Source organism: Phoca vitulina, unplaced genomic scaffold, assembly GCF_004348235.1.
Source record: "Phoca vitulina isolate PV1807 unplaced genomic scaffold, GSC_HSeal_1.0 scaffold81, whole genome shotgun sequence".
Classification (NCBI taxonomy): Eukaryota; Metazoa; Chordata; class Mammalia; order Carnivora; family Phocidae; genus Phoca; species Phoca vitulina.
Genome location: NW_022589784.1, coordinates 3,472,665 through 3,486,714, shown reverse-complemented (window position 1 = coordinate 3,486,714; position 14,050 = coordinate 3,472,665). Strand labels below are relative to the sequence as shown.

The 14,050-nt window shown below is 54.7% G+C and overlaps 1 protein-coding gene across 3 annotated transcripts in view; it reads left to right on the top strand.

Moving 5' to 3' along the window:
* PLIN3 (perilipin 3) overlaps nt 1–14,050 on the top strand; it is a 22,398-nt gene that overhangs the window by 3,418 nt on the left and 4,930 nt on the right. For 2 of the 3 annotated variants that reach the window (XM_032394442.1, XM_032394441.1), the window contains exons 3-6: nt 3,305–3,503; nt 3,674–3,756; nt 8,247–8,532; nt 13,800–13,999. In XM_032394442.1, coding sequence (XP_032250333.1) covers nt 3,305–3,503; nt 3,674–3,756; nt 8,247–8,532; nt 13,800–13,999 — 768 coding nt within the window. The remainder of the gene's footprint in view (nt 1–3,304; nt 3,504–3,673; nt 3,757–8,246; nt 8,533–13,799; nt 14,000–14,050) is intronic. The other variant, XM_032394443.1, reaches the window with a different exon arrangement.

Below are 14,050 nucleotides of genomic sequence, written 5' to 3'. Positions count from 1 at the left end.
GCTCATCAGCTGTCTGTCTCTATGGATTTGCCTGTTCTGGACATTTCGAATGGAGTCCTAACCACCTGAGACCCGTTTGTGTCTGGCTTCTCTCACTGAGCATCATGATTTTTGGGGGTTTATGCGCTTTGTAGTGGGTGTTGGTGCTTCATTCCTTTCTTAAAATTACGGTAAAATAACACATAACAAAAATAAGTACTATTTTCGGGGCACCTGGGTGGCTCGGTTGTTAAGCGTCTGCCTTCGGCTCAGGTCATGATCCCAGGGTCCTGGGATCGAGCCCCACATCGGGCTTCCTGCTCAGCGGGAAGCCTGCTTCCCCCTCTCCCACTCCCCCTGCTTGTGTTCCCTCTCTTGCTGTGTCTCTTTCTGTTGAAAAGTAAAATCTTTAAAAAAAAAAAATACCATTTTCAGTGTTCAGTTCAGTGGCATTCAGTACATTCATGATGTATGAGCACCACCACCATTGAATTCCAGAAGCTTTTCATCACCCCAGATGGGAACCCCATCTCCATTACTATTTAGTCTCATTCCCTCCTCCCCCTAGTCCCTGGCACCCACTAATGTTCTTTCTCTATGAATTTATCTCTCCTGGACGTTTCATGTAAGTAGAAACATAAAATCATTTTTACGAAAGTAGAACCTTTCACATTAGGTCCCTCATAAATGAGATCCTACAGGATTTGTCTCTTTGGGCCTGGCTTCTGTTACTGAGCACACTGTCCTCAAGGTCCACCCACATCGAGGCAGGTGTCAGGATGTCCTTTGTAAGGCTGGCTAGTATTCCATTGTCTGGATGGACCCCACTGTGTTCATCCGTTTATCTATCGACTGATATTCGGGCTGTTTCCACCATTTGGCCATTGTGAATAATGCTGCTTTGAACATGAGTGTCCAAGGATCTCTTAGAGATTCTGTTTTCATCTCTCTTTTTTTTTTAAGTTTTTATTTATTTGACAGAGCAAGCGAGAGAGCACAAGCAGGGGGAGTGGCAGAGGGAGAGGGAGAAGCAGGCTCCCCGCTGAGCAGGGAGCCCGATGCGGGACTCGATCCCAGGACCCTGAGAGCATGACCTGAGCCGAAGGCAGACGCTTAACCAGCTGAGCCACCCAGGCACCCTGTTTTCAATCCTTTTGTCTATATACACAGAAGTGAAATTGGGGGCTCATAGGGTAATTTCTATTTGTAATTCTTTCTAATTCACCACACTGTTTCCCACAGTGGCTGTGCCCTTTCACGTTCCCTCCCACAAGGCCCAAGAGTTCCAACTTCTCCCCATCCTCACCATCATTTGTTAATTTGTTTCGTTTTGATAGTAGCCATCCTCACGGGTGTTAGGTGGTATCTCGTTGTTGTGTTGGCATATTTCCCTACTGATCTGTGATGCTGAGCATCTTCCATGTACCTATTGACCATTTGGAGGCTATAATTTTTTTTCTTTTTTAAGTAAACTCTATGCCCAACGTGGGGTTCGAACTTAGGACCCCGAGATCAAGAGTCACATGCTCTACTGAGTGAGCCCAGCTTGGTGCCCTGAGGCTACGAATTTTTAAAAACATACTTTATACCACATTTTCTTTAATCCTCTCACCAAGCAATGGACATCTGGGCTGTTTCCACTTCTTGGACATTCAGAATGAGGCTGCCATGAACATTCACTTTGCCTCCTGTGTGGACGTGTGTTTCTGTCCCGGGTTAAATTCCTAAAAGTGGAGTTGCTGGATTGCAGGGGAGACTTGGGATGAACTCCTGAAGAGGCCTCGGGGTAATCCCTGGAGGCAGATGGCCTGAGTCTGAAGCCCAGCTTCGCCACTGGCAGATCCACCTGACTTCAGGTGACTTACTCTCTCCATACCTCAGTTAACTCTTCCATAAAATGGATGAACACTCCCCACCTCCCGGGACTGGCGATTGAGTGAGTTCACACACAAGTTCTCCACACAGCCCCTGTGAGTTGAGTCTTCTTGTCGCCGCCTTCACACGAGTGATCTTTGTGACTCCTACTGGACAGGAATGACTCCCCATGTGATGGGTGGGGAAACTGAGCCTCAGAAGGGCTGTCTCGATGACTATTCTGCTCTTATAGGGTAAATGAATGGGGGTGGCTGTGTAACAATAAAACTTCATTTAGAAAACCAGCCAGCAATGGAATATTAGCCACGTAAAGGAATAAAGCATTGACCCTTGCCACAATGTGGTTGGACCTTGAGGATGCGATCCTTAGTGAAATGAGCCAGACTCAAAAGGACAAATACTGTATGAATCCACTCCCAGGAGGTCCCCAGAGGAGTCCCATCCACAGAGACAGAGAGGAGAGGGTGGGAGCCGGGGCTGGGGGGGGGGGGGGTGGGGAGTCTCCGTTTGGGGAGATGGAAAGTTCTGGAGATGGATGATGGGGGTGGTTGCAGGACAGTGAGTGTGCTTCATGCCGCTGAGCTGTGCACTTGAAATGGTTAAGATGGTAAGTTTTATGTGTCTTTTTTTATAAAGATTTTATTTTTGAGAGAGAACAAGCATAAGCAGGGGGAGAGGCAGAGAGAGAAGCAGACTCCCCACTGAGCAGGGAGCCCGATGTGGGACTTGATCCCAGGACCCTGGGATCATGACCTGAGCCAAAGGCAGACACCTAACAACTGAGCCACCCAGGCGCCCAGTTTTATGTGTATTTTACCACAATTAAAAAAATTAAACACTGACACGTGCTGCCCCAGGGACGGACCCTGAGCCTACGATACTCAGGGAACCAGACACAGAAAGCCACACGGGGTGTGAGTCCATGTGGGTGACACGTCCAGAACAGACTCATCCACGGACAGGAAGGGGGCTCGTGGGGGCTGGGGGAGGGGAGAATGAGGAGTGACTTTTTTTTTTGGAGTGATGGCTAAGTTCTAGAATTAGCCACGACCGTTGCACAACCTAACGAAAAGACTAAAAACCTTGGAATCATGCGTTGTAAAATGGTGGCATTACTGATCTGTGAACTTCTCGATTCAGCTGTTAGGAAAAACCAGACAAGAGTAAGAAAATCAGGTGTGGGCCCCGTGGGCCGTAGCTTGCGGAGCCCAGTGGTAGACGCGAAGCTCCGTGAGAGTGGGGCTCTTGTCTGCCCGGCCCGCAGTGGGGGTCAAGTGCACGTGCAAACAGGTGAGTGGCAGGGCTAAGGTAGAGGAGGTGCCATGGGGCTTGTGCAACCACTTGGATGCAAGGCAAGCATGGGCTGAGCCGTTGCTTGGCCGGGAGTGAAATCGACATTGCAGGGCACCCGAGGCCCAGGCCCAGCCCGCTGAGCTGCTTGTCCCCATAGCCGAGCGTGGTGGACCGTGTGGCCAGCATGCCCCTCATCAGCTCCACCTGCGACATGGTGTCGGCAGCCTACACCTCCACCAAGGAGAGCCACCCCCATGTCAAGACCGTCTGCGACGCGGCCGAGAAGGGCGTGAAGACCCTCACTGCGGCCGCTGTCAGCGGGGCCCAGCCCATCCTCTCCAAGCTGGAACCACAGAGTGAGTGAAGCCCCGGAGAGCCCGGACCTACCTCTTGGCTGTTGCGGGGGTGTGGGGAGGGGTTCTGCCCCGCCCCTGGCCCTGTTCCCGCAAACCAGCACCGGCCGGCCTTCCAGGCCCCAAGGGGTGCGCACGTGCTGGGACTGATGATTCCTGTCTTGCCCATGTAGTCGCATCGGCCAGCGAATATGCCCACAGGGGGCTGGACAAGCTGGAGGAGAACCTGCCCATCTTGCAGCAGCACACGGAGAAGGTAACTGAGCTCCGACATCAGGAGCCCCTGGGGGATGGGGGCCCAGTGGGGGTGGGGGCCTCCCGGGGGATGGAGTCTGGTCCCACCCCCGCCTCCACTAGAATAGACCCATATGACAGCTTCCTCCCTGACCCCTCTTCGGTCTGTCCCCACCCCCACCTTGAATCTACTCCCCATTGAGCAGTTGGAGGAGTGATCGAAACACCAGCCAGATCTGTCCAAAATCCCCTGGTGTGTCTCACCTTGCCTGGGGCAGAAGCCAAGGCTGTCCTTACAGCCCGCGTGCCCCGATCTGGCCCCACAGCCCCCCAGCCCTCATTGCCCACCTCCTCTGGCCTGCTCCAGCCCGGCCAGCCTCTGTGGTCCGTGTTGAGGAACATCAGTACCTGTGTGGACGGGACACGGGTAGAAACAGAGTGCCTGCCGTTGTGGGACTTTCATTCAGGGGAGGCCCGGGGAAGCAAATTCAGTGAACACGTCCATCCTAGTCCTACTCCAGGCCCTTTGCATGTGCACTTCCTTCTTCATGAACCAGACTTTCAGGTCTCTGTTCTAATTCTGCCTCTTCAGAGGCCTTCCCTTCCCTCTTAAAGAAGGTCCTTCTGGCTCAGCTCTGTCCAGAACTGTCTCCGATGTCCGCACCGTCCAGTATGGAAACCACCAGCTGTACGTGGCTACGGAGCCCTTAGAATGTGGCTGGTGTCACCGAGGAACTCAGTTTACCAATTACAAGTTTAAGAGCTGCACGTGGCCCGTGGCCAGCATCACTCTGGCACACGCCATGACGGCTTCCCTGAGCTGTGAGTCACATGCTGCACAATGAGCTCATTTAAAGTCTACAAGTCAGTGGTTCTAGTATAGTCACGTTGTATAACCATCACCGCCCATTTTAGAACATTTCATCACCCCAAAAGAAACCCCACATCCCTTAGCTGTTCATTTCCTTCCTGCCAAACACTCCTGGCTACCACTCATCCACTTCCCGTCTGTGGATGAGCCTGTTCTGGACGTGTCACCCACGTGGACTCACACCCCGGTGGCTTCCGTGTCTGGTTCCCTCCCTGAGCGTCATGGGCTCGGGGTCCGTCCCCGGGGCAGCGCATGTGGGCGCCTGGCCCCCGTCCACAGCCGAGTGACACGCCCGTGTGTGGAGGACACAGTGTGTGTATCCGTTCATCTGTTGATGGACATTTTGCTGATTCCCACTTCTTGGCTGTTAAAATATTGCTGGACATTCGTGTACCAGTTACATTAGTTCTTCTACAACATAAAATTTGTCATCTTTAATGACATCTCTAAGTGCACAGCTCTGCGGCGTGAAGCACACTCACACTGTCCTGAGACCACCCCCACCCTCTGTCTCCAGAACTTTCCATCTCCCTAAACTGAGACTCTGTCCCCATGAAGCACGGACTCCCCAGCCCCGGCTCCCACCCTCTCCTCTCTGTCTGTGTGGATGGGACTCCTCTGGGGACCTCCTGGGAGTGGGGTCCTGCGGGATGTGTCCTTCTGGGTCTGGCTCCTCTCACTGAGCACGGTGTCCTCGGGCTCCCTTCACGTGGTGGCAGGTGTCAGGGTCCCTTCCTTTCTGTGGCTGACCAATATTCCAGTGTGTGGACGGACAGTGTTTATTTATCCTTGCATCTGTAAGTGGATTGCTTCCACCTTCTGGGGCTTGTGAATCATGCTGCTCTGAATGCGGGTGTCCCAGTTGTATGGGCTTGTAAGGTTCCACGCCATCTGAAGGGCTTTTTAACTGCGTGTTTGTCTTCCCGAGTGGGGTGATCACAGACTGCTTGGTTGCTCTGTCTGGCGCCCATCAGCTAGCCTGGCGCAGAGTAGATGCTTAATCTCCACTTTTGCCACGTGGGACACGCGGCCACGCTCTTCGTATCCGAGTTTCTCTCACCAGAACTGGGTGGTCCCCGAAGGGGCAGCGGGGCAAGCCCGCCGCTGCTCCAGTTCTAGGCTCTGCCCTGAGGCCCCCCCGCTATCGGGCGCCCCCTGTCGGCCAGAGACTGCTATACACCACGTCCCCCGGAGGCAGGCCCCCACCACTCATGCAGGGCTCAGTGCAGCCGGGGAGGAGTGTCTCCCCAGCAAAGGCCCTTAACAGGCTGGGCGTTAAAGGTGGAAACTGTCCAATTCACAGAAGGCTGGAGAAGCTTCCCCACGGAGCCACCTCCTTAGGGCCGGGCGCTTGCATTCTCCTGTCCTGCTGCCGCCACACGAGGCCAACATTCCTTCTGTTTATAGAAGGGATGAGCTCGGGGTGATGCTCTACAAGGTCATCCAACAGAGCTGCTCCCAGCTCAGAGGCGCAGTGCTGTCTGGACTCCTGTGACCTCACCCCCGCCCCGGGCTTGCCCTAGGAGGAGGTAGTGGTCCCCGGTTCTGTGAGACGTGGTGTGGTCAGCTGGGCCAGCCCAGTGGGCACCTTTTCCCACCCCGAGGAAATGAATTCCCATGGACATGAGAGGTCTAGGTGTTCAGAGGGGGTGCCACCTGAGAAGGGTGAGGATGGGGGTGGTGTGGTTTTGAACTTTCCGGAGAGCTCTATGCATAGAGGGCTGCTCAGAGGCTTAGACTCAAGAACCTCAGGTGTGGATGCAGAACACCCCGTGTGTGCTGTGGCCGCTTCTCTTCCGGGATTCCAGAGCCATTCCAGGGGTCCGCAGGTCCAGCCCTGCACCTGCTGTGCTAAATATAGTTTTCCTCGCACGTGGACACACCCACGCGTTTCCGGCCTCCAGGGCCGCTTTTACTCTACAAGGGGCAGAGTTAAGGGGTTGACTTGGAGACGGTCGGCCTGCCAGACTGAAATATTTACTACCTGGCCCTTTTCCAGAGAAAGTTAGCAACCCCGTAACTATCTGCTAACCCAGGTTAGAGGTGGTGGAGTCAAAGTACCAGCTTAAAATCCAGGTTCTGCCCTTGGCACCTGGACAGCCCTCGGACAGGCTGCTTAGCCTCCCGGCCTCACTTTCTCGTGCGCGGAATGGGTACGCTCCTTCCTCTTAGGTGTTTGTTTATTTTAAAAGATTTTATTTATTCATTTGACAGAAACACTGCGAGAGAGGGATCACAAGCAGGGGGAGTGGGAGAGGGAGAAGCAGGCTTCCTGCTGAGCAGGGAGCCCGATTCGGGGCTTGATCCCAGGACCCAGGGATCATGACCTGAGCCAAAGGCAGACGCTTAACAACTGAGCCACCCAGGCGCCCCTCTCTTAGGTGTTTAAAGGGTGGAAGCGGGTCCATTACCTGAAGGCTCAGAACAGCGCCTGGCTGGTCCCGAGTGTTGGTTTTTACGGTTTTTTTTTTTTTTTAAAGACTTTATTTGACACAGAGAGAAAGACAGCATAAGCAGGGGGAGTGGCAGGCAGGCAGCGGGAGAAGCAGGCTTTCTGCTGAGCAAGGAGCCCGATGCGGGACTCGATCCCAGAACTCTGGGATCATGACCTGAGCCGAAGGCAGCCGCTTAACCGACTGAGCCACCCAGGCGCCCGGTTTTTACTGTTTTAATACAAGCTTTAGGAATAAGTCCACAGGCACGGTGACGTTTTGGGCACATACCTCCATTTGTCGTGGGGAGTTGAAGGTAGTTACTGTGTTCTACTGGGAGTTCGTGGAGACAGAATGTTTAGACACCTGCGTGCATCCTCCATGTCGCTTTAGTTTTGGTCCTGGTCTCTCCTCTCAGAGCCACTGACTTTGGGGCGGGGCACTCTCTGGGGGGCGGAGCAGAGTCCCTGGCCCTGCCCCCTTGACGTCAGGCCCTCCCCCGGTGTGACAACCACACGTGTCCCCAGATAGTGCCCAGCATCCCCTGGGGACAGAATCACCCTAGATGAGAACCACTGCCCTAAGGGACTTCGCACACGGATGGCCTCTCCAGCCAGGATTACGATTCTCAGAGCGTGATGGGGCGGTCACTTCTCAGGGGTATCTTAGTTTCTTCTGCCACACGGATGGAGCCCTTGAGCCAAGCACTGGTCTAACTCATCACATCTGTCCGCTGGGCGACTTACCCAGGAGCTTCCTGTCCCCCAGTCCCGGAAGCCAGAAGTCCCAGAATGCTGGTAGGGCTGCTTCCTCTGGAGGCCCCTGCTTCGCTTGCAGACTCTGTCATCACCTGGGCTCCCCTCTGTGTCCTAATCTCTTCTGTAAAGACCTTATCTCTAAATAATCACATTCTGAGGTCCTGGGGTTTAGGGTTCAACACACGGCAGCCCCTAACACTGTGGATAAAGAAATGGAAGCACAGAGAGGAGGAGTGAGTTGCCTGAGGCCACACAGCTAGGACCTAGCAATCCAGGATTCACCCCAGACTCCAGAGCTCGAGGTCTTCACTGCCAGACTCTGCGTTGACCCTTCGGGGTTATCCAGGAGCTGGAACTCCTCCTTTTGGGCTTCCCGGAGGCTGGGGTGCAGGGGTGGGGGACCCCAGGTACAAAGGGAGGACAAAGATGCTGGTGCTGGCTTGTGTTGTAGGTTCTGGCCGACACCAAGGAGCTCGTCTCGTCCAAGGTGTCGGGGGCCCGAGAAGCTGTGTCCAGCGCCAAGGACACAGTGGCCACGCGAGTGACGGAGGCGGTTGATGTGACCCGGGGTGCCATGCAGACTGGTGTGGATGCGACCAAGTCTGTGGTGACCAGTGGCGTCCAGTCGGTCATGGGCTCCCGTGTGGGCCAGATGGTGCTGAGCGGGGTGGACACGGTGCTGGGCAAGTCGGAGGAGTGGGTAGACAATCACCTGCCCATGACGGACGCTGAGCTGGGTGAGTGCAGCCCTCGGGCCTGGGACCCCCCCAACCCCTGCCAGACCTCCCACCCCTCTCAGCCACCTAAGTCTGCCCCTCAGTGCCATCTCAACCCTGCCACCTCCCCTCAGATCAGCCCCTGTCAACGCCCACCTGGACCAGTGCAGTGGCCTCCACCCTGGCCCCCAATGTCTGGCTCCTTGAAGCCACCACTAGAGGGCTCCCGTGAGCACCTGAGTCAGGTTCCTTCCTCTGCCCACAGCCTTGGGGGCTCCCACCTCCCTCAGGGTAGAAACCCAAGTCCTCCCCGTAAACCCCCCCCCCCCCCCCCATGTACTTATCCACTTACCCTCATTCATTCTACTCCAGCCACACTGATTCCTTGCTGATCTTGACCATGCTCCCACCCCGGGGCCTTTGCACCAGCTGCTCCCTTTACTGGGAACATTCTTCTCCTAGACATCCTTCTGGATGTCCCCTAGACACCCTTCTACCTCCAGCTCTGCTCAGATGCCACCTCCCCAATGAAGCCTCTAAAATTGCCACCCCCCTTGTCCATACTATGTTCTGAAACCTGCCCCCACCCCCTCCTGGCTGGGCTCTTTTTTGTCTCTGGCACTCATCATCAGTTACACGAAGCAGCCTCTTCTGCCTTGGTCACTGCTGTGTCCCACGTCCAGAACGGGTCCTAGCGCTCAGCAGGCGTTCAGACTCTTCTCTGCCATCCCCATCCCCAGGCACGCGTTTGTCCATTTGGATGTTCCTTGAGCATCTGCCATGTGGCCAAGTCCTGGGGACACAGCAGTGGACAGAATTCTGCCCTTGTGGAATTCACAGTATAAAGTATAAGGAAATCAGGTTAAAGGAGAGATTTTGAGGTGGAAGGATTGGAAAGATGTTTCTGAGGAGGTGACATGGCCATGAATGGAGCGAGCAAGCGAGCTAGCTACGTGGATGTCAGGACAGAGAGAAGTGTTGATAACAAAGGTCCTGGGGTAGGACCTGCCTGGTGGGTTAGAGGAATAGCAAGGCAGAGTGAGCGAGGGGGAGATGGGGAGGGGAACAGGGCAGGTCGTGCAGGGCCTAGGGGACCCAGGGGAGGACTTGGACTTACCCCAGAGAGGTGGGAGTCCTGGAGGGCTGTGGGCAGAGGAAGGCAGGACCTGACTCAAGTGCTCACGGGCGCCCTCTGGTGGTCGCCGAGGGGAGGGCGGACTGGGGACCAGGGTGGAGGGGACTGTGCTGGTCCCCGCTGGTGTTAAGGGGGCTGGTCCCCTTGGAGGCAGGAATAGACAAACAGACAAACCAGGGATGGGGCTGTTGAGACAAAGCAGCGTCCTGTTCGTGGTCCACAGTCATGTCCTCGTAGCCGTGGCTCTCGTGACTTCCGCCACGCCGCGGTGCAGACTCTGGTGCCCATGGCAGCAAGGGCCCATGAAGCTGCGTGTAAACTAGACACCGTGCTCCATCCGACTTTGGCCAGATTGGTTGGTTTGGACGAGGAGCCAGACATTTGGGACAACTGGAAAAAGCTGAGGACTGATGAGATCAGGGGTTCCCGATGGCAGCACCGTGGGCATTCTGAGCCGGGTCATCCTCTGTGGGGGGCAGAGCAGCATCCCTGGCCCCACCCCCTCGATGCCAGGAGCACCCCCAGTGCGACCAGCACAGATGTCCCGAGACACCGCCCCGCGTCCCCTCCCGGGTGAGACACCCTGCTTCTCCTGGAACTTCATGCAGAGGGAATCGTGTGGTTCCCTGGTGGCTGAGCACCTCCTCCTCATTCTCTGCCTCCTCCTTCGCCTGGGATTGGGATCGCTATTCTAAGTATCCCTTCTTTCTCCGTTAGCTGGAAAACTGTCTTGGAGAAAGTTCTCTGTGGCAGCGTTGATGAGCCCAGGTACAGTTGGTGGAGGAAAAGCAGGGCACGTGGCTCGCTCTCTCCCTTATGTATTTTGGCATCATGGGCTGGCTCGCCAGCCTCCTCCACTGTCAGTAGTGGGTTTTTATGTTATAGGTGTTCGTGCATAGATTCACACGACATATTCCAATCTTACCCACTTATTTTATTGACCTTTCCCTTGTCCCGCTACTTTTGGCTGCTTGGAGACCCCCCTCGAGTTGGCTCTGAGTCTCTGTGATTCTCCCTGGGAATCCTCTGTAGAAAGCGGTGGTCCTTTGCTTTCTGGAGAAACTCCATGTCTCAGGCAGGCTGATGATCTGAAGCCCTGAAGCGTGGGGCTTGAGTGTGGCATATCACTTGTCCTTTGAGGGTCCAAAACCCAACCCCAAGCCTCTGGAAGGAAGGGAGCTGCCCGCCCCTGGTAGGTGCTGAAGCCAGGTAGAACCAGCTGTGGGTCTCGCCTGAGCTAGGCTGGGAGGCCACTGCAGAGAACGGATCCATCTGACCAGCTCCGCTCCTGTATTTGTTCTTTGTGTCTGCCCAGTAAGGATGAAATTGCTGTGCACCCCAGTGCTTGTGGTTCTGCGGAGAGTCTAGTGGGGGAAGGTATGAGTTTTTGCAGCAGCGGGCAGAACTAGACGTGTTCGGGGGCTTGGCCCAGGAGAACAACCCTCTTTCCTCCCTCCTCAGGGTTCTCCCCTTTGCCAAGGGCACCTGCCCACTCCACGGGGCCCTGCCGGCTTGCTCAGATACGCCAGACCTCTGCCAGACATCCAGGCCTAAATAACAAAGCTGCTTTCACTTCCAAGGGCAGAGCCCCGGGTTCCCAGAGGGCCATGGAGAAGTTCTGAACGTTGCTAGTTTGGGTCAGGCTCTGCAAACCCACCTTTGGTGGGAGAATGGGGAAGATCTGTTTTTCTCAAGGTGCAGGCTTTTATTTTGTCTGCCTCTGAGCATCCCAAGTGTTTGTAGTTAATTTTTTTTTTTAATGTCCTCGTGAAATGATTCTTCCATGACATCCTCTTCCCCAGCCGACTGTGTCTGACTACCTCCACGCCACATCTGGCCCACCGCTTGCATTTGTAAATAAAGTTCTATTGGCACACAGTCACATGCATTTGCACGCATGTTGTCTGTGAGTGTTTTTGCATTAGGCACGGTATAACTGCCTGCAAAGACAAGAACATTGACTGTCTGGCTGCATACAGAAAAAGTTTATCAACCCCTGGGTTAGAGTATGTTCTTCCAGAATTTGTAATGTTCAAAGAACAACTAAAATCCCGATTGAAGGCTTACCTTGATTGAGCAACAGGTCAGTGACTGCCTGTGGGATTTTGTTCCTTGATTTTTCCACTGTCTTTTGTTTCTGAACAGTGGCTGGCCAAAGGAGATGCAGAAATATGTGGCTGAAGTAGAGAGTTCACTTACTTATCTGAACAGCCAGGCTCTTCCTGCCTGACCGGGGGCACATCCGTGTTACCCTGGTCCCATGTTCCTGTTCCTTCTAGTATTTCTTTGATAGACTTCTTTAAATCAGCTTTTCCAGATTGTTTTAGAAAGGTAACTTTATCACTTACTGAAAACAGGACACCGTACCATCTACTATAAATTGATGACAAAAAATGACTAAATGTTCATTTGGGTGCCTTTCTGAGTACGAGATAGTCCAAATTTCACCATTCAGGCAGCTCTGACTGGGATGGTCATAGAGAAGGGGGAACTGAGGCTTACTGGCAAAATCACTTCCGTGTAGAGTAGGGAATGGCAAACATTTTCTTAACCAGATGGTAAATATTTTTGGCTTTTTGGGTCGGACAGTCTCTGTTGCAACTAGTTAAGTCTGCTGTTAACACAGAAGCGTAGACGATAGGTAAATGAATGGGTGTGACTGTGTGCCAGTAAAACTTTATTTATAGAGACAGGTGGCATTTGGCCTGGGGGCTGCAGTTTGCGGACCCCTGCTGTACAGCATGACAAAGCCAGTGAGTTAGGAGGTCTGGAGTCCAATCCGTATCAGGTTATTTACAAAGCTCAAGCTTATACCTACTACATTAAAGTTTAAAAGGAGCAGATAAACTAGGGTAAAATCATCAGGACAGGCAGTTTCCATCCTGCCCTATTGTAATGTCATGGGCTCTTTCTGGACTAGACAGTCCTGACTTTTCCTTACGTGCTGTTAAGACGGTTCTCACGTGGCTCAGACTTCTCCCCACGCGGAGTATCATGGTTAAGAACATGGTGTCAGATGGCCTGGCTTGAAATCCTGACTTGCCACTGCCCAGCTGCGTGACCTCAGGCAAGTCATTTCACCTGCGAGTCCCTATGTCCTCATCTGTAAAAACGGGGTAATGGTGCCTCCCTCATAGAGTTGTTGGGTTTAAAGAGAACATACACACGAAGCACCTAGAACCTGTGAAGGATTGGCCATATAATACGTGCCGGGTACTAATGACCAGCTTTTTTCTGCAAAGGAGCAGATAGTGAATATTTCAGTGTCCAGGGACCAAGAGGCCACAAACCACTGTAGTTTTGTTTTTTTTTAAGATTTTATTTATTTGACAGACAGCAAGAGAGGGAACACAAGCAGGGGGAGTGGGAGAGGGAGAAGCAGGCTCCCCGCTGAGCAAGGAGCCCGATGCGGGGCTTGATCCCAGGACCCTGGGGCCATGACCCGAGCCGAAGGCAGACGCTTAACGACTGAGCCACCCAGGCACCCCAAAATGTTAACGTTTTAACATGTGATCACTATAAAAATAGTTACCGAGTTATTTTACGCTCCTTTGTGTTTTGTTTTGTTCCGTTGGTCCTGAGGCTTCGGCGTGTTGGCTGTAGCTCACGCTTAGTGCTGGCCCCCTACGGGCCGGTTCTTCGGGGGGACCTCAGTCCCTGGATAAGCTGAGCGCTGTGATGGGGTCGGGGACGCTAGCCGTGGAGGTACCTGGCGCTTAGTGGAGACTGGGCCCTTCCACCCAGGCGCCCCACCACTGTAGTTTGAAAGCAGCCGTAGGAATAGATAACCGACGTGCAGGGCTGTGTTCAGGCGTGGTACAAAACCGGAGGCCGGGCAGATGTGGCCCGAGGGCCTTGGTTTGCAGACCCTCACACTAGTCCAAGGCCTCTTAATCCTGGGGAGTTCGGTTCCCGTCATACCCATTTCGCAGATGGGGAAAAGCAAGGCAGGGGACTCTTCCGCTCCAAGGCTTCCCGGCTCGTGAGCGGCAGCCCCGGGACGGAAGACCCCGGGCGTGGGGAACAAGCCCACCCACCCACCCACGCGCCCGCGCCGGCCACGCGCCGAAGTGTGCGCGCCGCGAGCCCGAGCTGCACGCGCGCACCGCCGCATCCGGGCCTTCACGCTGCCTCTCCCGCCTTCCTCCTCCAGCCCGCCTCGCCACGTCCCTGGAGGGCTTCGACATCGCTTCGGTGCAGCAGCAGCGGCAGGAGCAGAGTTACTTCGTGCGCCTGGGCTCCCTCTCGGAGCGGCTGCGCCAGCGGGCCTACGCGCACTCGCTGGGCAAACTGCAGCTCACGCGGCAGCGGGCGCAGGAGGGCCTGGTGCAGCTGGCGCAGGCGCTCAGCCTGGTGAGGCCCCGCCCCTCCCCGGCCCAGCGGCCCCGCCCTCCCCGGCCCAGC